Here is a 20,665-nt window from a genome sequence, read left to right as displayed (position 1 = left end):
AGGCGATAACAAGTTTCATGAAGTAGCGGAGATGTATTTCACAGTTATATTTGTTGTTGCATTATTCCTTTAACATCCAACCTAAAAAGAAGCCAATAAAAAATATAACAAATACACACCAGGTGAATTGGGAAAAGAACATTTAACTAATAGAGATCACCATACTTGATTAGAGAAGGTATTTTTTATCAGTCCATAAATCAGAAATTACTGCCAAAAAAAACATTTCAAAAATGTAATACAAAATTAGATGTGTATATATATGATGAATTATGATGAATTATATATGAGCAGACACCTCTGTAAAAACCTTCAAAATATAAAATAAAACTGTAAAGGCAATACTGCATGAATATCTGAGTTTGCTTGAGGGAAAATCCTCATAAACCACTCTCACCTATTACTGATCTCCACAAACGTTTGTATGCTTCTTCAGAATCATATGTTGCATATCCTGATTTGAACCCCTAATAATAATAATAATAATAATAATAATCCTATCAAAAACAATAGGGTTTATGACCAAATGCAGTTTATGACCCCCTTTAAAGAAAACATTTAATCCTCCATCAAAAAATGTCACCAGTATTCTTTGAGCATTTTCTTACGTTAAAACTGTCAGTGCAGTGACTCATGATAGCATTTCTTTGTGTGTAAACAGGAGTGGTCTCCTTCGCATAACCTTAAAAGTCTGAAGAAAAAGCAGCTTGCTGCGCGCGAGGCCATGGCCAGACAGACCACCCTCGCGGATGCGGAGCAGAGCAGTGTCGAGTCCTCGGTCATCAGGTCTGACGGAGTCAAAATCACAACTGTCATCATTTACTCATCATCATCTTCTTGTTTTTCCTGGAGAACACACACACACACACACACACACACACACACACACACACAAAAAAAGATTTATTGAAGAATGAAAACATGCAATGTCAAGCTCCGAAATCTACATAAAAGCAGCATAAAATGACCATATAACTCCTGAACTGTATTACAAAACTTGTAATGTACACAGAGATTTATAAGTAATTTGAAAAATGATTTGGACCATTTCAGATCTCTACACTGAAACCGAAGTCCCCTCTCCGCTGCAGCTCAAATGTTATTTGCGCTGACGCACATTCAAACTTGAAGATGCATTGCACCATGTTTGATGACATTGATAACATTGGTTCTGCTGTGACCAGCTGTGCCATGGCAAGTTTGAACATGCTGAAGTATGAATGAGATTACAGTGGAGGGGAACACTTTCAGTGCACTTAAAAAACAGACTAAAAAAACTTGAAGGATGACGTCAAGTGCTTTTATTAAACTTTTTGAGCTTTTTGTCATTGCCAACTCTCCACTGTTGTTGTATAGAAAAATTCTTATTTTGTGTTCCATGAAAGAAATTAAGTAACCGAGGTTTGGAATTACATGATGGGTAAATTATAGTTCTTTTGCTGGAGTCTAGCTTTGATTCACTAATCACTGGTACTTTGGTACACACTCCAGTCTAAGTGGTTTGCTGTTTGGATCAGAACTCTCAACAACTCTGTGTTGCTGTCTGTCAGTATGTTGCAGGACGCTGAGAGTAAGTCTGAAATGGGTCAGGGCATATCGGCTCGAGAACACTTCGTGTTTACTGACACAGACGGCCAGGTCTATCACATCACCGTGGAAGGCAACAGCGTGAAGGATGGGGCACGTATTCCACCTGATGTGAGTGTCCTTATGTGTTTTGCTTCTTAGTTCTGATCTACTGTCTTAAAAAAACTAATTCTTAATCATAATATGGTAAGTTTCTATTGATATCGAAGGCTATATGCTTAATATGTAGCTCTGATTGACACATTTTGTATCGGGGGTCCCTGCTCCATGTCTCTATCGCCTAAGGGATCCTTGCCCTGAAAAACGTTGAAGACCCCTGCTTGGACGTATCATTATTATTTTGATAACTTTTTGTCGTATAGTCTATAGTTGCTTTGTACAAGGATTGATGAAGATCTGGCCAATTATTATTAGTACACGCCCTAATAATAACAATAAACAGAGCAGTTCCAAGAGGGTCTCGCACGATCTATCCATTGGCCCTTAATATACAGCTGGAAAAATTTAATCTATGTCAACTGTCAGTGTCACATATCAACATCATCACAACATTTGTCAAGAAATTGCTTGGGATTTTTAGACAATTTCCTTTGTTTTGAATAGAACCTAGTATGAAGCAAGATGCAATAATAATAATAATACATACATGTAATGCATGTGATATTAAAAATGTTGGTTCATTTTAGTTTAGGGTTTAATTCTCGCTATTAACTAGTTGCTTATTAGCATCCGTATTACTAGTATATAGGCTATTTCTTTAGTACTTTTAAAACACATATTAATGCGTTATTCTGCCTGACCATTATTCTACATCTCTGAATCCTAGCCAATACCTAAACTCAACAACTAACTAACTATTAATAAAGCAGTGATTAGGTGAGAGTAAATTTAGTAAATAGTGAGAATTGGACCCTAATCTAAAGTGTGACCAAAATGTGGTCATGTGTTCAGCAAGTCAGTCAAATGATCTGTCTGTTGTTGGTGACAATTCGATATATAAAGCTCAAATTCAGTTTGAAACCATCCTGTACACATCATTTTGAATGCTAGATTTCCTCACACATTTTGTGAGAAAGTGAATGTCGCACCCAGTCAATCAAAAATAATTTTTAGATTATTTTTAGACTAAAACTTAGTACATAAACTTTTATTTTTGTATTCCTATAGCCTGTTTTGTCCCATCGCTCAGATAATAATCAGTCATACATGAAAGCATTCTGTTTTCAGATGAACAGTCCTAGATACAGAATGTCATGAATACAGCTGTACACACTCTTCTGAATGGATCAAAGGAGTTTTCAAACATTTCCTTCTAATGTTGAAAAATCCGCAGTTATAAACTTTTGAGATGAAAGAGGAATATGGAGAGAAAATGGCTCCCTTCATCCTCATTATCCTTTTATCTCCTGCAGGGCTTTTTTTTTTTTTTCAGAAGCCACAATGCCTGATAGGTAGGGTGGTCCTTATCAAGTCCAATTTTTTTTGTGTGCAAAATGTTAGTGTCTTAACCTCTTAAACTGTTCCTTTTAACTTCAAAATTAGAAATATGCAAAAATGTTGACAAAAAAAAATATATTTAGAGGTATCATGTGGAAGATTGCCTATGTTAAGCTGTGCTGCGTTATTGTGATATGCAAGTAATATTAAAAGCTGCTGCAAATGAACTACATTTTATTGAAATCAGAGCAACACTGACATGACAACAATGACAACAATCTCAAAAAAAAGCACAAAGTTTTCAGCAATCCCTCATTTCTGATGCTCAGCAGCCAGTGTTGACTTTTTGCAGTCTGGATAGATCCGTCGGTGATCTTCCACCACATGAAGGAGAAACTGCAATTGTTCTTCAGAGTGTGTGAGATAGCCATTGTATTCTTGAATCAGAGCCACTCCTCTCTCGGCGTGATCATTGACTACTTTCATTGCATGTATGGTTGCCTGTGCCTCCTGATAATCTGCTTGATTAGGCCAAAGTTCCGGGTCAATTTCAAGGAACGTAATGTAATTTTTTAAACCAAAAAATGTGCTCTAAACCCAAACAATAACCAAGGTGATCATCAATAGAAATATGTATTGATTCCACCAGGAAAGGTAAATCTGCTAAACCGGGTCATGGATGGATTAATTTGGATTTAGTTTCTACAATAAGTAAACTGAGATATGTATCTAAAATACATATTTAAGAATATATGGTGCATTAGATGCTTTTATGGAGATTTTTTTTGGAATTTTACTAGCCAGGTACAATACCAATTCAAATGATCTGTTTTTACGAAAATCATCAAAATCTCAGAAAGTTTAAAGCTATTGAGCTACCAGTAATTATTATGTTACTGCCATAAAAATTGGCATGCTGTATTTTCTTATATAAAGGAACAATTTAAAGGGTTAAGAGCATGACAATTGGAGACTTTAAAAATAAGGACCACCCTACTGATAGGTTGTTCAGATCTATTTGCTTTTTATTTCACTGTTCGTATTTTGAGTTTGTAAGCGACCCATGTATTCAGCATAAGCAGTGACGCAAGAACTCATATTCTTGGCCACCAGTGTCACGCTCCCTGTTCATTTGTTGCATTAATTCTGTTCATTCAACTGTAATTTCTATTAAAAAAAAAAAAAAAAAAGGAGGAGGAGGAGGAAGGAAAATACTAAACAAAGAAGAATTATATGAAGATGTGAAATGAATAGACTGAGAATTAGATAAAAAACATGAGGACAAAGGTTTCCTTTGGGGATATTTGCAGTTGATGTAATCACAATATTTAGCAATATATTTTATTTTTTTCACTCTATGGGCCCTATTTTAACGATCTAAGCGCATGGTCTAAAGCGCAGGGTGCAAGTTCACTTAGAAAAAAAAGTCTAAGTGTCCGAATCCACTTTTGCTAGTTTGACGGGAAAAATGGTCAGCGAGGGTTGTCCCTGTTCTCTTAATGAGTAATGGGTGTGTTTTGGGATTTACGTGTGTTAAACCAATCAGAGTCTCATCTCCCATTCCCTTTAAATGCCAGTTGCGCTCGCGCCATGGCAGATTCGCTATTTACTTGCGCAGACTTTGCGCAAGATCAGGGAGGACGAGGAGCAGGTAATATTGGTTGCCCCATATTGGCACAACCGCACCTGGTTCCAAGAACTAGTACTCCTCGCGACAGCACCTCCCTGGCCAATTCCTCTGAGAAAGAACCTGCTTTCTCAGGGACGGGGCACCCTATGGCACCCTCGTCCCGATCTTTGAAATCTCCATGTGTGGTTCCTGGACGGGACGAGGCAGGTTTGAGTACCCTACCACCAGCGGTGGTGGCTACCATCACTTCCGCTAGAGCATCGTCCACGAGACATGCCTATGCGTTGAAGTGGAACCTCTTCGTCAACTGGTGTTCTTCTAAACTTCAAGAATCCACGAAAGGCCCGATCAGTGTCGTGCTTTCCTTCCTGCAAGAAGGGTTGGAGCGAAGGCTGTCTCCCTCCACCCTGAAAGTGTATGGTGCCGCCATTGCCACACATCATGATGCAGTTGATGGTAAGTCCATTGGAAAGCACGACCTGATCAGGAGACTGAATCCTCCTCGCCCTCCTCTCGTTCCCTCTTGGGACCTCTCAGTGGTTTTAACTGCTCTGCAGAGTGCTCCCTTTGAGCCTCTGCAATCAGTGGAGCTTAAGTTCCTGTCAATGAAGACAGCGCTCCTGGTTGCATTGGCCTCCATCAAGAGGGTAGGGGACCTGCAGGCATTTTCGGTTGACGAATCGTTCCTGGAATTTGGACCGGCTAACTCTTACGTGATCCTGAGACCCCGGCCTGGATATGTGCCCAAGGTTCCCACCACACCCTTTCGAGACCAGGTGGTGAACCTGCAAGCGCTGCCCTCGGAGGAGGCAGACCCAGCCTTGGCACTGCTCTGTCCAGTACGCACCCTCCATGCTTATGTAGACAGAATGCAGTGTTTCAGGACTTCAGACCAGCTCTTTGTCTGTCATGGTGGGAAGCTGAAGGGAAAGGCTCTCTCCAAGCAAAGGTTGTCTCACTGGATAGTGGACGCCATTGCTTTGGCTTACCAGCAGCAAGGTCGACCATGCCCCCTTGGTGTGACGGCCCACTCCACCCGGAGTGTGGCATCCTCTTGGGCTCTAGCGCATGGCGCCTCGCTAACAGACATCTGTAGAGCTGCAGGCTGGGCGACACCTAACACGGCCTCTGGGCGACCCCCACGTGTGTAGTCCACTGTAAGCCTCTCTGAGCATGTGTCTTTCCCTCGGCAAGCCACCTTGCCACCCCTGGGTTTGAAATATTCCACCTGCGGCTGGACACCCCAGTGATTCTCAATATGCAGCCCCCTGGGGTCATGTGTATTCCAAGTTCCCCCCTTCGGGCTGGGCATAATTGCATATTTCCACTGATATATGCTTCCCAGTGTACCTTGGTACCTTGGCATAATTCCAGCCGCCATTAAAAACTGTCCCTTTCATGTTAATGTTGTTTTTTCATTGTTTACATGTTTAAATATTCTGAGAATGCATAGTTTAGTTATAATGTTTAATGTTTAAACTGCAATAAATGCATTAAAAGGTTTTTTTGTTTTTTTTTGGGCAGCCATTTAGTTTTTATTGTTTATGCCAAAACAGTGATGTTTACAACTTATTATACGGCAGAAATGGATTCAGCACCTAAAAATCATATAGAAACAACACTTGAAGTACTTTTCCTCAAAAATGCCTACTGCATCTTATCCAGGGCTATTTATCTATTTTGGGACTCGACTATATTTGTGTGCTGCTGTGCGTCCCTGTGTGTTTAATAAGCAGAGTGTACGCCGTGCGTTGTGGACCCGCCTATAGGCGCACATTAGACCAAGTTTCAGTTGGTCCATGGCTCAGTCTATTTCTGTTGCCTCAAAATAGCAACGCTCCAACAATGCGCCAGAACACACCTCGTTTTCAGACCAGCACGCCCATGGGTGCCCAAATGGGCGCAAATGCATTTGCTATTTAAACGTCGTGGTGCAGGACGTGAAAATGATAACTGCGTCGGGCTGAAACTAGCAAAAAACACTTGCGTCGCGCTTGGCGCTGCATTGCGCCGGGTGTAAGAAAGGGCCCCAAATGTTTTAGGTTGGAGTTGAACTTTGTTTTTCCTTAAAACCTTTTCTTTTAATGCAACATTGTGACAACTCTATAGGTGTTGTGGCATATTAGCTGTGTCCTATATCTTTTATGCAAGAAGCTAAATGTCTTTTCTCTTTCAGGGCAGTATGGGGAGTATTGCCTGTATTGCATGGAAAGGAGACACTCTAGTTCTGGGAGATGTAGATGGAAACCTCAATTTTTGGGACCTAAAGGCCCGTCTTTCAAGGTACAAATGTATACATCACTAATAACTCAGCACATCAATCATGTCTCCAGTCATGTACGTGTGTAAACTGATTTAATTCCAAAACTTGTTGATCTATTTACTGAACTGAAGTGACACATCATAAGGGACTGAGTTGAGAAAAGTACAACTGTGTTCATCACACACTCTTTTACCGTGTTGATATAATGTCACACTCATTTATATTTTTCAGGGGTGTACCTACACACCGCGGATGGGTGAAGAAGATTCGTTTTGCTCCAGGGAAAGGCAACCAAAAACTTTTAGTGATGTACACAGACGGAGCTGAGGTCTGGGATACCAAAGAGGTGTGTGTGTGTGTGTGTGTGTTGTTTGTTTATTATGTATTTATTTATTTAAAAAAAAAGCATCACTACTTCATTTTAACATCCAGATACAGAAGCACCACCGCTTCATTTTGCTTCAAGTCCTTATGAAGCAAGTGCCACCATCTTAGCAGTTCCCCATAACAGCCATTTTCTATCCAGCTCAAAAAGCTCAAAAAAGCTAATTTAACTCTTTCAAGGGTTTTTGACAGAATACAATATTTGATATCCTGGGAAACTCTGAAGTGTGTTTGTTGCTATATAATTTATACACAACAGTTACAGTAGTTCCGGTCCTCAAATTGAATTGGATGAGAGGCCTTTGAGAGTGCTGATGATCCACCAGTTTCAGTGTTTGGACTATTCACTGCCTGTATTTTTCTTGAAAGATAATGCTGTCACACACTCCCTCAGGTGCAGATGGTGAGCAGCATCAGAGTGGGGCGTAACGTGAGTTATAGGATTCTGGATATCGACTGGTGCACGTCAGATAAAGTGGTGCTGGCATCAGATGACGGCTGTGTGAGAGTGCTGGAGATGGCCATGAAGTCTGCCAGTTACAGAATGGATGAGCAGGACCTGACAGGTGAGTGTTTTTGCCTGAAATAAATGTCACAGTTTCAAATGACTGAAATGGATTTCAATCATGACAACTCTCCCGGTAGTTTATAAAATATTGTATTTATGTAAATGGAAGGTACATATGTTTGGCAGACTAGATTTGCTACACTGCTTCTTAGGGCTGCACGATTATGACAAAAATCATAATTGTCGATTATTCCCTTGAAATTGTAATTACGATTATCACAATTTACATTGAATGTTTTGAATAGCTTTATACCAGTGATTCTCAACTTGCTTTGCCAGGGGACCCACATATCCCCATGGTCATCAAGCCACGACCAACTTTTTTTAGGAATATATATATTTTGCAGGTTTTGCAGGTTTTCCCACTTACAAAGCATGTAGAAGTCTGTAATTTTTATCATAGGTACTCTTCAACTGTGAGTGACGGAATCTAAAACAAAAATTCAGAAAATCACATTGTATGATTTTTAAGTAATTTATTTGCATTTTATTGCATGACATAAGTATTTGATACATCAGAAAAGCGGAACTTAATATTTGGTACAGAAACCTTTGTTTGCAATTACAGAGATCATACGTTTCCTGTAGTTCTTGACCAGGTTTGCACACACAGCAGCAGGGATTTTGGCCCACTCCTCCATACAGACCTTCTCCAGATCCTTCAGGTTTCGGGGCTGTCGCTGGGCAATACGGACTTTCAGCTCCCTCCAAAGATTTTCTATTGGGTTCAGGTCTGGAGACTGGCTAGGCCACTCCAGGACATTGAGATGCTTCTTACAATAAGGCACTCCTTAGTTGCCCTGGCTGTGTGTTTCGAGTCGTTGTCATGCTGGAAGACCCAGCCACGACCCATCTTCAATGCTCTTACTGAGGGAAGGATGTTATTGGCCAAGATCTCGCGATACATAGCCCCATCCATCCTCCCCTCAATACGGTGCAGTCGTCCTGTCCCCTTTGCAAAAAGGCATCCCCAAAGAATGATGTTTCACCCTCCATGCTTCACGGTTGGGATAGTGTTCTTGGGGTTGTACTCATCCTTCTTCTTCCTCCAAACACGGCGAGTGGAGTTTAGACCAAAAAGCTCTATTTTTGTCTCATCAGACCACATGACCTTCTCCCATTCCTCCTCTGGATCATCCAGATGGTCATTAGCAAACTTCAGAGAGCCTGGACATGCGTTGGCTTGAGCAGGGGGACCTTGCGTGCGCTGCAGGATTTTAATCCATGACGGCGTAGTGTGTTACCAGTGGTTTTCTTTGAGACTGTGGTCCCAGCTCTCTTCAGGTCATTGACCAGGTGCTGCCGTGTAGTTCTGGGCTGATCCCTTACCTTCCTCATGATCATTGATGCCCCACAAGGTGAGATCTTGCATGGTGCCCCAGACCGAGGGAGATTGACCGTCATCTTGAACTTCTTTCATTTTCTAATAATTGCGCCAACAGTTGTTGCCTTCTCACCAAGCTGCTTGCCTATTGTCTTGTAGCCCATCCCAGCCTTGTGCAGGTCTACAATTGTATCCCTGATGTCCTTACACAGCTCTCTGGTCTTGGCCATTGTGGAGAGGTTGGAGTCTGTTTGATTGAGTGTGTGGACAGTAGGGGTGACCCCGAATAGTCGAAGATTCGATGCTTCGATAGGAGGAGCCTGATTCGACTACCGATCTCATGGTCGAATCTTCGCAGAGGTGTTATGAAACGAGGATCATGCCCCTTTGGCTATATGAGGGCGCTCAATTTCACATAGAACTAGCTTTTATGTCAATACGTTAATATTCAGCCTATTATGATAATGCTGTATATAAAAATGTGCAAAGAAAGAAGCTTTTAATAAATATTTTTTAACGTGCGTGAATAAATCCAAACACCCCGTGACAGATTTAAGTTTCACTTTCGCTCCGTGACCGACAGAGGAGCGTCTTCGCGGCAAGGATTTAAATCTTTAACAATGTCTGGGATAAGAAAATCTAAAGTGTGGATGTACACCATCAGAAAGGATATTCTCCAAGGCTGGATTTAGCATCAGGAAAACCATTATCGCACTTCTGCCGGCCAACGTTAACACGTTTCACGCATAGACTGGGTTTCACGTTAGAATGTATTTTATCTGCGCGCACAATTTGAAAAGACTCCAACGGACACAGACAGAGTGAAAGACTGGATTTGTTCTCTCGATCAGGTAGGGTACGAGTGATTTCAAAACTTTTCAGCCGGTTCTAATTTGATTTTTGGATGCTGTGAACATTTTTAGCTAAAAAGACTGCCTCCAGTTTAGCATTTATTGTTGTTTCTGCAGTTAAAAAGACAAAGTTGAAAATTCTGGCTACTATCGTTATTTTAATAATTTCTTTATTTTTATTTTATCTATTAATCTGTCAGGGTAATCTAATCTAACTATTTGTGGCTTATGTTTTGAATTATGTTCCCCTGCACTTTAGGCATTTTGCACACATTTGCTCCTCATCTTGTGACTTGATTCTAATTTATTTCGTTTTGTATTTTTTATTTATTAGAAAGGTATAGGCCTATTCTGTTCTAATTTAATTTTAGTAAATTAATTGTTTATTTTTTCGGTGCATCGATTTTGTGCTGTAGGCTGGCCTGCTTGCACAGGTAATTTAGCCGATTTAATTTGATTTGCATGTGAAATGCAAATCCTGTCTGCAGTGTGGCCCTTCTGGAGTTATGTTATTTCTTAGTTTTATTGATCCAAAAAGTTTTTATACATTTTCTTCTATATCTTTGTGTGATTTTCTGTACATCGCGGCTTTGAAACGTTAAAGCCCCGCCCCCATACACATGATTCGACTATTAGTCGACTATAGACAAGACATGACGATTCTGATTCGACTATGAAAATCCATAGTCGGGGACAGCCCTAGTGGACAGGTGTCTTTTATACAGGTAACGAGTTCAAACAGGTGCAGTTAATACAGGTAATGAGTGGAGAATAGGAGGGCTTCTTAAAGAAAAACAAACAGGTCTGTGAGAGCCAGAATTCTTACTGGTTGGTAGGTGATCAAATACTTGTGTCATGCAATAAAATGCAAAATAATTATTTAAAAATCATACAATGTGATTTTCTGGATTTTTGTTTTAGATTCCGTCTCACAGTTGAAGTGTACCTATGATAAAAATTACATTTACATAAAAAGTACTATTCCCCTTTACTTAACATACACATAAATTGTAAGAATATGGGGACCAGTCATCCTTCATGTTTCTATGTGCATATGCTGACACTTAATTTATGAAATTTGGTTAAGTGGGTCATGCCATCAGACAGACTTGTTGATGTAGAATAGACTGTGATGTATGCGTGGCTCTGTGGTGTCTGTTTCAGATCCAGTATGGTGTCCCTATCTTCTGCTGCCACGTGCTGCTCTCACGCTGAAGGCCTTTCTGCTGCTGCAGCCGTGGTGCGACACATTCACCATGGACATCTCTCAAATGTGCGTGACGGCTGCATTCTGTCACATCCGTTTCCATTCAAAAGTCATTCACAGCACATTTTCATCCAGTCTGTTGTGATAACTATGTCTTCACTGAAACCGTTGACAAAATCTGACCAGAACAAAAGCCTAGTTAAAAAAAAATCTGCATCCATAAAAGAAAACTTTTGGTAACATTTTAGTTTAGGGCCCAGGTCTCACTAATAACTAGTTGCTTATTAGCATACATATTAGTTCTAACTGTTAATTAAACTATTCATAAGCAGTAATTAGGAGTTTATTGAGGCAAAGGTCATATTTAATAGTGAAAATTGGACCCTAAACTAAAGTGTGACGAAACTTTTAGTACTTTCTTATTGGTACTTGCTGATTTCATCAGTTTTCCAGCACAGTACAGAGGGGCTGATGGATTGAAGATAGTCTATTTATTTTCATTAAATGTCAACCCCATTAATAACATCAAAAACAAGACACAATAACTGATCACCAAGGCATCATAAAATCAAAATATATTATTTACCCTTACTTTTACAACCAGGAATCATATCATTGACCCAATTAGTTTAGTAAACAGTAAAAATGGCATTGTAATCAAGTGTGCACAGCAGTGACAGGAACGAATGAGCCAACACTCTTTCCTAGTTTTATACACATAAACATGACTTTTCATGTATTACCCATCCCATTAATAACTTAACATGCTTCCAAGTTGAAGGCTTTTACATTTACTATTTATAATCCTTACTATGTTGCATGTTCCCTGCAGTTGCAAAAATGGCATATTGTTTCATATGCATCAATTTGATCCACTTGGGTTGTTTCCTGTTTTAAATATTTACTAATAATTAATTAATTTCCGTTAAATGGAATTTCCTACCGGGTCCTTGTGATTGTGGAAAACCTGGAAACATCAGGAACTCATTTTGAGTGCTTGTGTAGTGTAAATCCTCCCAACAAACAAGCTGATCATTTCAGCAAGTAGTTCCGGGTCGTGCTTCATCACATTCTGTTTGGAGAGTTGGAAATGTGTAACTCTCTCAAAATGCGCCATGACATAAGCAATTTTATTATTGTTTTGAAGAACAAGAAACTTTGTTTTTCTTTTGTGATTTCATATTTCATGCTTCAGAGAGTTTAATATAAAGCCTATTCACAAAGTTCACAGACATGCATGTCAATATTTCAAAGGGAAATGTGTATCTCTATAAATCCCTTCACACAGATATATTGTATGATCTTTTTTCTTTATTATTGTGGCATTTAGATACAATTCTGTGAATAGATTTGCAGATTCCCAGAGCGAATACTTGGAATTGTGATTTTCAGATCTGGAAAAGTCATAGAAATGACATAATCTTTTAATAATAAACTACATAATTTTTCACCTATATTTTGCCCTTTTCGAGAGATTATATAAAGTCAAAGTCTTGTAGTAGCATGTATGTTATAAATTCTGTTGAGGGTCGTATTGGAGAAATTTACACACTAATACTGTAAGTATAAATGTTTAAATAAATCGAATCAGTTGGTGCCTGACATACGAATATACATTTTCCCCATGGGTCTTCGTTTAAACGATTTGATCATGAACGCCTGAAAGCGTCTTAGAAAAGTCATGGAAATCCAATGATCAATCAGTATGTCTGATAACCCTTGGTTTGGACAGTTTACTTTTGTTTAGTTGGTCTTGACATACTTTTTACAGTTGAACAGCAACTTGATTCCAGACAAAAGATGAACTCTTCTGCTGACTCTTATTGTGTGCTTCCATCCTTAGAGACTACAAAGAAAAAGATGAAATCAAGGGACTGATCCAGGAACAGCTCAACTCTCTTTCTAAGTATGTTCACTCCCAGAAATAAGCACAGCACTGTTTCTATAATAATTCTGTAATTCAAGTATGGTATTCAAGGCCATTTCTTTGCCTTCAAAGAAGTACCTATTAATAAAAGCAGGAACAAAATGATCCTCAAATAGCTCACACTGTTTTATGTGAAGAGCTTTTTAAAAGCGCATGCTGATGTTTTCATTCTGGGTCATATCTAACTAGTTTTTTCTCTTTTTCTTCCCACTCAAGTGACATCAAAAGTGTTCTCCAGGACCCAAATCTGAACTTGCTGCAACGCTGCCTCCTAGTGTCTCGGTAAGTGTCGGTTCAGAAGGGTTGTGCATCAATTTAATTGAGAATGCATTCCAGTTCAGCTTTAAATGATTAGATCACTTAAGAATGAAAATATCCTGATAATTTACTCACCCCCACGTCATCCAAGATGTTCATGTCTGTCTTTGAGGAAAACATTCCAGGATTTTTCTCCATATAGTGGACCTCAATGGGGTCCAACTGTCTGAAGGTCAGTTTCAATGCAGCTTCAAAGTCTCTACACGATCCCAGCCGAGGAATAATAGTCTTATCTAGACAAACCATCGGTTATTTTCTAAAAAGAATAAACATTTTAACCACAAATGCTCGTCTTGCACTAGCTCTGCGATGCGCCACGCAGTATGTAATCACGTTGAAAGGTCACCGTGTTTAGTTTCACAAAGGTAGGGTATTGGCAAAAACGTTTTCCTCCAAATTCAAAATTGTCCGACATCGTTGTTTTACCCTTTTTGTAAATGGCGTTTGACTTAGGCCCAATCCCAATTCTACCCCTTACCCCTTCACTTTCCCCTACCCCTCTGTTTTGCGCGTTCATGTGAAGGGGTAGGGTTGTCTCGATTCTCTTTTGGTTGGAGGGGTAGGGGTAGGGGGAAGGGCCAGATAACCCTTCAAAAAGATTTTTCGGGACCATACTTCAAACAAAGGGGTATGAGAGATGTCCCTGCATACACCGGCTACAGAGGCAACATGGCTGCCCAAGCGAAAAAGGAGACCCATAAATGTACGAATTTTTGGCATTAAGTATTTTAACAACAAATAATCATTTACTTTGTTGCATTCAATCTTGTGTTCATATATACGGTCATGTCCTTCAAAGAAACGTTTGCAAAATAGTCGCTGAAGTTCGCTAACGATAGTCCCGCAACATATTTTCATGTCTGATAACTGGTGAATGTAATTGCGGCAGGGAATTGGCTTATCTTTTACCGAATGTCTGCTATGCATCTCCTGTGACGTAGGCGCTAGCGACGACGTAAAATGACGTGTAACGGTTTAGTAGTGGTGTCCCATTTCTTAGGGGAATATTTTCACCCCTACGCCTTGCCACTCTGTTTCAAGGGCCAAGGGTAAGGGGTAGGCGAAGGGTTAGGGGTTGGCGAAGGGGTATTAAATATAATTGGGATTGGGCCTTAGTCTTTGCACGTTCGCTTTGTAAACACTAGGTCGGTACTTCCGCCTATGTCACACGTGACCTTTCAATGTGATTACATAATACGTGGCGCATCGCAGAGCTAGTGCAAGATGGAGAAAAAATCCTGGAATTTTTTCCTCAAAAACCTTAATTTCTTTTCGACTGAAGAAAGAAAGACATGAATATCTTGAATGACGTGGAGGAGAGTAAATTATCAGGAAAGTATAATTCTGAAGTGAACTAATCCTTTAAATTAAATAGAGCCCCACTGTATTTGTAAAGATTTTCTAATTATACAAATTTAGTGGTCCAAGCACCTTCACTTTGTTGTTGTTGTTGTTGTTGTTTTTGCCTTGGAGTTCCTCTCATTATTAATAATATTTCATCAGGCTGTTTGGTGATGAATCAGACCTTCAGTTTTGGACGGTGGCTGCTCATTACATCCAGTCCTTTTCTCCGAGCTCCCAGCCCAGCGGATCTGTCCCAGAAGGCCAAGCGGCAGCTGAGGGCCCCCAGAGCACCCCTGGGAGCCACCTGGACATCTGCCATGACACCCTCTGTGAAAGCTCCTCCTTCCAGGTATGAACTGCTGACATGTACTGAACAATACATGAATATGAGGATTATGGAAGAGGATATTACTGCCTCAGAACCAAGAATGCTTTGAGTCCTTATTGTAATAATTTACGAATTCATACATAGTGATTGTGAACGAGCACCGATTTGCCTGAGATTTTGGGGCTTTTGTTCAGGGATTTCCATTAACTGTAGCAGAGTGGAAAATCGGTGGTGGAATAGTGCAATGTGTGTGCGGCATCAGAGACATCATTTTTTTTTTACTATCTTCAGTTTTTTTTTGGGTGTTACAGCTGTCTGATAAGATATTAATATATGTATGGTTATTATCATTGCTCATATTATTAATGCTAGGGATTTGAACAGTAATTTGTAAATTGATTTGTTTCTAGTTTTCGATACAGATTCCTGGTTGACCATTCCTCTTTAACGTCTACATGCTTCCTGTTCACTAATACAAAGAAAAAAATTGCTCCATGTCAATCATATGCACCCAATAAAACCAAATGTTGTAGCTTATCCACGTTGTGTGTGCTAAATAGATGCTGAACTCAGTCAAATTTCATCCTAAAACTAAACGTAGCCGTTTCTGTCAAACATTTTCAGAAGACAAAATTTCACTGCATCCCTAATAGAGACACTTTAGACATGTGCGAGCAACCACCCAAAACTAGAGGTGTCAAGTAACGAAGTACAAATACTTCGTTACCTTACTTAAGTAGAAATTTGGGGTATCTATACTTTACTGGAGTAATTATTTTTCAGACGACTTTTTACTTCTACTCCTTACATTTTCACGCAATTATCTGTACTTTCTACTCCTTACATTTTAAAAATAGCCTCGTTACTCCTATTTAATTTCGGCTTGTTTTCATTCCGGCTTGTCGTCGTTAAAAAAAAAGAGTCCCGCCTCCTGAATATACATCGCTAAACTGATTGGCGTTGTGGTGTCTTTCTAATTTGTGAGAGGCTGTAGTCACATTTGGTTGTGCGAAGCGCCAAAAGTCGTCCGAAGGAAACCTAGATGCGGTAAGCGAGGGAGAAATCGGGGCAAATCGGGGCAAATCGCGTCAAATAGAGAGAGAGAGAGAGAGAGAGAGAGAGAGAGAGAGAGAGAGAGAGAGAATTTTTTTTCCTTACATTACTTTTACTTTTATACTTTAAGTAGTTTTGAAACAAGTACTTTTATACTTTTACTTGAGTAAAAAGCTTGAGTTGATACTTCAACTTCTGCAGAAGTCTTTTTAAACCCTAGTATCTATACTTCTACCTGAGTAATGAATGTGAATACTTTTGACACCTCTGCCCAAAACACCCTAGCATTGTGCCAGCATGAGAAAGCACACCTCACATCTACTGAATGTGCTGTAGTTCTATTCTACAGTGTACTGGATGATATTAATGGAGCATCAGTAATTAGACTGGGATTTGAAGTATACTAGTGAATTTATGACACAATGATTCTTGAGAGGTCTTCAGAGACAGAGACCCTGAATATTAACACCGCAATATTCAGCAGGACTTTAGGGGTTTAATTATAATAGCCAGTTATTCTTCCTTAATGGAGAGAGACTGTCACGCTGAGTTATTTGTAAATAGTGCAGTTTACACCTAAAATTAAAAACACTCCATTATACAGAACGCATTTGCTTTATTGTGAGAAAAAAAAGTACATTATTGCTGCACCATTATCAGCAGTGAACCAAATATGTTTTTTTCATTTGTCAGTGCAAAACTTAATGCCACAGTATGCATTGCTCCTGCAATAAAGTCGCCAGGGCGTTGTTATGCGGTTAATAAGGAGTTCCATGTGGTTATTGAGTATTCTGTGTAGTTCTTACGGTGTTGCTACAGTATGTGGGTTTTCTGGATGGTTGCTAGGTAGTTACGTACTGCTCCTGGTCACATCTGTCTTATATTCTATCTGACGTCCACAGTGCCATAGATTACCAGCCCTCATTAATAATCATTGACTTCTGATCACTTTGTGGCTGCAAGCATGGGCCTGTTTTTGCAGCTTTGCTTCATGAAATGGTCTGGTTAAAATGAGGATACACATTAGATTACACATTAACTTGAACATTTATGTATGTAGTACTCCATACGTCATTCAACTTTTTTTATATATTTTTTTTTTAGAACAAGAAAAATCCAGTTGTTGTTTTGATTATACCAAAAATTGCACCTCTTGATGGATATAACATCACAACATTTATTTCCATCAAGAGGTGCATCAATGTTTGGTCAAGATCTTGTATTGTCAATGCAAGAGTCCAGCACTCTGTAAAGTCTCCTCCAGCACATCCCAAACACTTTCAGTCAATTTAAGCTCTGGACTCAGGGGAGAAAACGATTCTTCATGCTCCTCATAACCGTTCTTTCACAATCTGAGCCTGATGAATCTTAACATTGTCATCTTGGAATATGGCCATGATGTGTCTTCATACATGATGTGTCTTCCTATATGGTTGTTTAAGAAATGAAAAGCTACATACTCCATCAATTAGGGTTAGAAGAACTGTTACTAAACGTAGAAACATAATAATCACTGCAATAATGATCAGCTGGAAATGTTGACCACAAACACAGAGGTTTTTCCAGATTGTCCGTCACTGCATTCTCTCTGTGTTTACGATTCTTTGGCGCATTTAGCCACTGCCAACAACGCGCTGGATCCTTCACTGAAACTGAAAGTAACTCAGTCCCGCTAAACATTTACTCTTTGAATTCTTGCATTGACTAAAGGTTTGCTAAGAAGTATTTTAGCCTTTTTACTGTAGAGGCAGCCAAGTTTTATTGAAATCCATTTTTGCCAGCAGTAAAATACCCCTTTAAGGGAAAATGCATTGAATAAATGGCCTTTCATATTATAACAGATTTGAATTTCGCAGAATGCAGTGACACTCTAGACTGCGTAAACCCAGCGTGATCGGCTGGCGATTTGATTTCGCCCTGCAGCTCAGGCTGGAAACCTGTGCATTTATCTCTGCTGCTTCCTTTACAAATTTGCGGGAACCAATCACAAACTGGCTTATCCACCTGGCGCGCTATTGTTGGGTTTAATCCAATCCAATTCCAGGGCCGTTACGGCTCTGTCCAATTCCTTTTAACCTCTCGACGATGCTCAGTGGCTTCTTTTTAGCAAACGCTCGAGTGGGTGTAAATACCACTAACTTTCATGTTGTTGTTTTTTGCATAACCTGCAAAAATCGTTCTGCTTCTGCAAACCGCTGTTCAACACGTTTGGTTACACGTTTCCTGCCTGGAGTTGTCGCTCTGCAAAGTACGTTACCCGGATCGTTGGTCTGATTGGTTGAAGGACTATCCAATTGTGTACAGAGTCATTTGAACTATGCCCGTTGATCACGCCTCTTGTGCAGTCGAAAATACAGAGCAGACTCCCCAGACCAATGTTCAGTCTTAAAAGATTGGTGATAGCCAGACTAATGAGACTCATCTGCAGGGCCCAATTAGCAAAGTTTGTTTTTCCAATATGTGGTTGAGAAAGCTGTCCGTCTGATAATGTTATGCCTCTAACAAGCATGTATTTAAAGACACCATCTATATTTCATTATTTGCTGATTTCCAAGATATTGTGAAATAAAGCTGGCTACACGACTTTCAAAGTGGCTTTGTAAAATCACACTGCATATTTTAGCTGTTTGTCTAACGGAAAACTGAAGAACAGCATAATGAAGCTGTAAGAGTCGGGTGTCATATGAAGTGTTAATTGATTATTCAAATGAATCTCTGCCTGTTCTCTAGTATTAACATAAGGGGAAACAAATATGACTTCCCCCCTGAGGGATCAGTAAAGGTACACCTATCTTCAGAAACATTCTCTCCACAGAAATTATTTCAGTCCTGATTGGGCTGCTTAAAATCTAAATATGGATTTGATCTAAATACCTGATCTAAATATGGATCAGATCAAAACAGGATTTCGATCATGCACCGTGCATGTTTTTGATGACTCGAGATGAATGCAAATGCACTGGCTTGTAATGTGTTACAGTAATAATATTACTTTCCCCAATAATGATTTCTGTAATCAACTACTAACATTTTTGTATTTCATTCAGAACATTCCTTTACGGAACACAAAATGACATGCAAATCGTATTTCTTTCTCTGTCATTTAGAGGTTTCAGCTGGAGCGAGTTCGTCTACAAGAAGTGAAAAGGTCCAGCTACGAACACACCAAAAAGTGTGCTGACCAACTGCTGCTGCTGGGACAGGCAAGTACCTGCACACTTCTGATGGAGTTTACATTACGTCATTATCAAAAAAAGAAAAATATTTGTTACGGTAAGGTAAAGTAAAATCATTCATATATATATTTATATATATAATAAACAAACAGGTTGCCGCTTTTTGCCGTCTCTGTTTCCTTTCAGTGAACTTGTTATTGGAGCAAAAATGCAGCATATAGTGTACTACTTGTCGCATAGTTTTTTCTTTTGTTTTGTTAATCTGTTAACTCTTTAAGGTAAATATACAGTATTTGGCGTATTTATTTCCTTTTCTCCAAAAATATTTCCTTTTTTCGACACCCAAGCGTCTACAGTCGACACTTAATAATCTTTATAGCCTAGCACTGCGTCTACAGTGGACAACTGACTTTGAGTTGGACGACGTCTCGTCCCTTATCCTATAACACTATCAAAGTGTCTAGTAACGTTAAGCTTCCCTTACTAACCTGCTGCGCAGCATTAACCAGACAGACTCCAGACAATGCCTTCGAATATGCTTTAAGCAAAAGAATCAACCAGCAAAAAGAATACAACAGTTTTTATAGAATAGGAGCATGGCAAAAATGACATGAAACATTAGTTAATTTCCTTACAATTTGATTGGTTCTTCATATGCAAACGCTTCTGTTACTATGTAGGAGCAAACTTAGATCTCAAATCATTAGAAAAATTGAAAAGGGTTAGAAGTTCATTTGATTACTCAATATGTCATGAGACTATTCTAGATATTGTCTAGCCAGCATCTCAGAATTTTCCACTGGTTTCGACACAATCTTCAGAGTACATTTTGTTCAAGTGGTGGAGTGTTAGGCCTAAAGGAGAAGTAAGGTTAGATGTTAGAGTTATGATTAGTTTGATATACAGTTTACTATTTTATTTATTAAAAAATCCATCACTATATATATATTTAAATTTGATTCTGTTTTTGAGAAAAAAACGTCTCGGTGAATCAAAATCTGTGCAATCACATACTGTCTGAGTTGGTACTAACCTTGAATTTGAATTTACTTCGTGACTGTTAAAAAGTATGTTCTATATAGTATGTGTAACATAGGACAAAGAAACACAAGTGATTAATGAAAACAAACTTAAAAGTCCATGAACTGAATTAAATTTAACGTAACGATGACCGAATGAATGTGTGTAGTATGAATTAAATTCTGATTATATCAAGACAATTCAGTAACAAAGTACATTTACTCGAGTACTGTACTTAAGTACACTTT

At 39.2% G+C, this 20,665-nt stretch overlaps 1 protein-coding gene across 1 annotated transcript in view; it reads left to right on the top strand.

Moving 5' to 3' along the window:
- wdr11 (WD repeat domain 11) overlaps window positions 1-20,665 on the top strand; it is a 99,831-nt gene that overhangs the window by 68,699 nt on the left and 10,467 nt on the right. Inside the window, exons 15-24 of the mRNA XM_084391441.1 lie at window positions 662-786; window positions 1,551-1,698; window positions 6,831-6,937; window positions 7,149-7,263; window positions 7,696-7,867; window positions 11,209-11,317; window positions 13,095-13,157; window positions 13,395-13,460; window positions 15,000-15,189; window positions 19,329-19,424. Coding sequence (XP_084247567.1) covers window positions 662-786; window positions 1,551-1,698; window positions 6,831-6,937; window positions 7,149-7,263; window positions 7,696-7,867; window positions 11,209-11,317; window positions 13,095-13,157; window positions 13,395-13,460; window positions 15,000-15,189; window positions 19,329-19,424 — 1,191 coding nt within the window. The remainder of the gene's footprint in view (window positions 1-661; window positions 787-1,550; window positions 1,699-6,830; window positions 6,938-7,148; window positions 7,264-7,695; window positions 7,868-11,208; window positions 11,318-13,094; window positions 13,158-13,394; window positions 13,461-14,999; window positions 15,190-19,328; window positions 19,425-20,665) is intronic.

The sequence above is a fragment of the Rutilus rutilus genome (genome assembly GCF_951802725.1).
Source record: "Rutilus rutilus genome assembly, chromosome: 20".
Taxonomy (NCBI): Eukaryota; Metazoa; Chordata; class Actinopteri; order Cypriniformes; family Leuciscidae; genus Rutilus; species Rutilus rutilus.
This window is presented reverse-complemented; position numbering and strand designations above follow the sequence as displayed.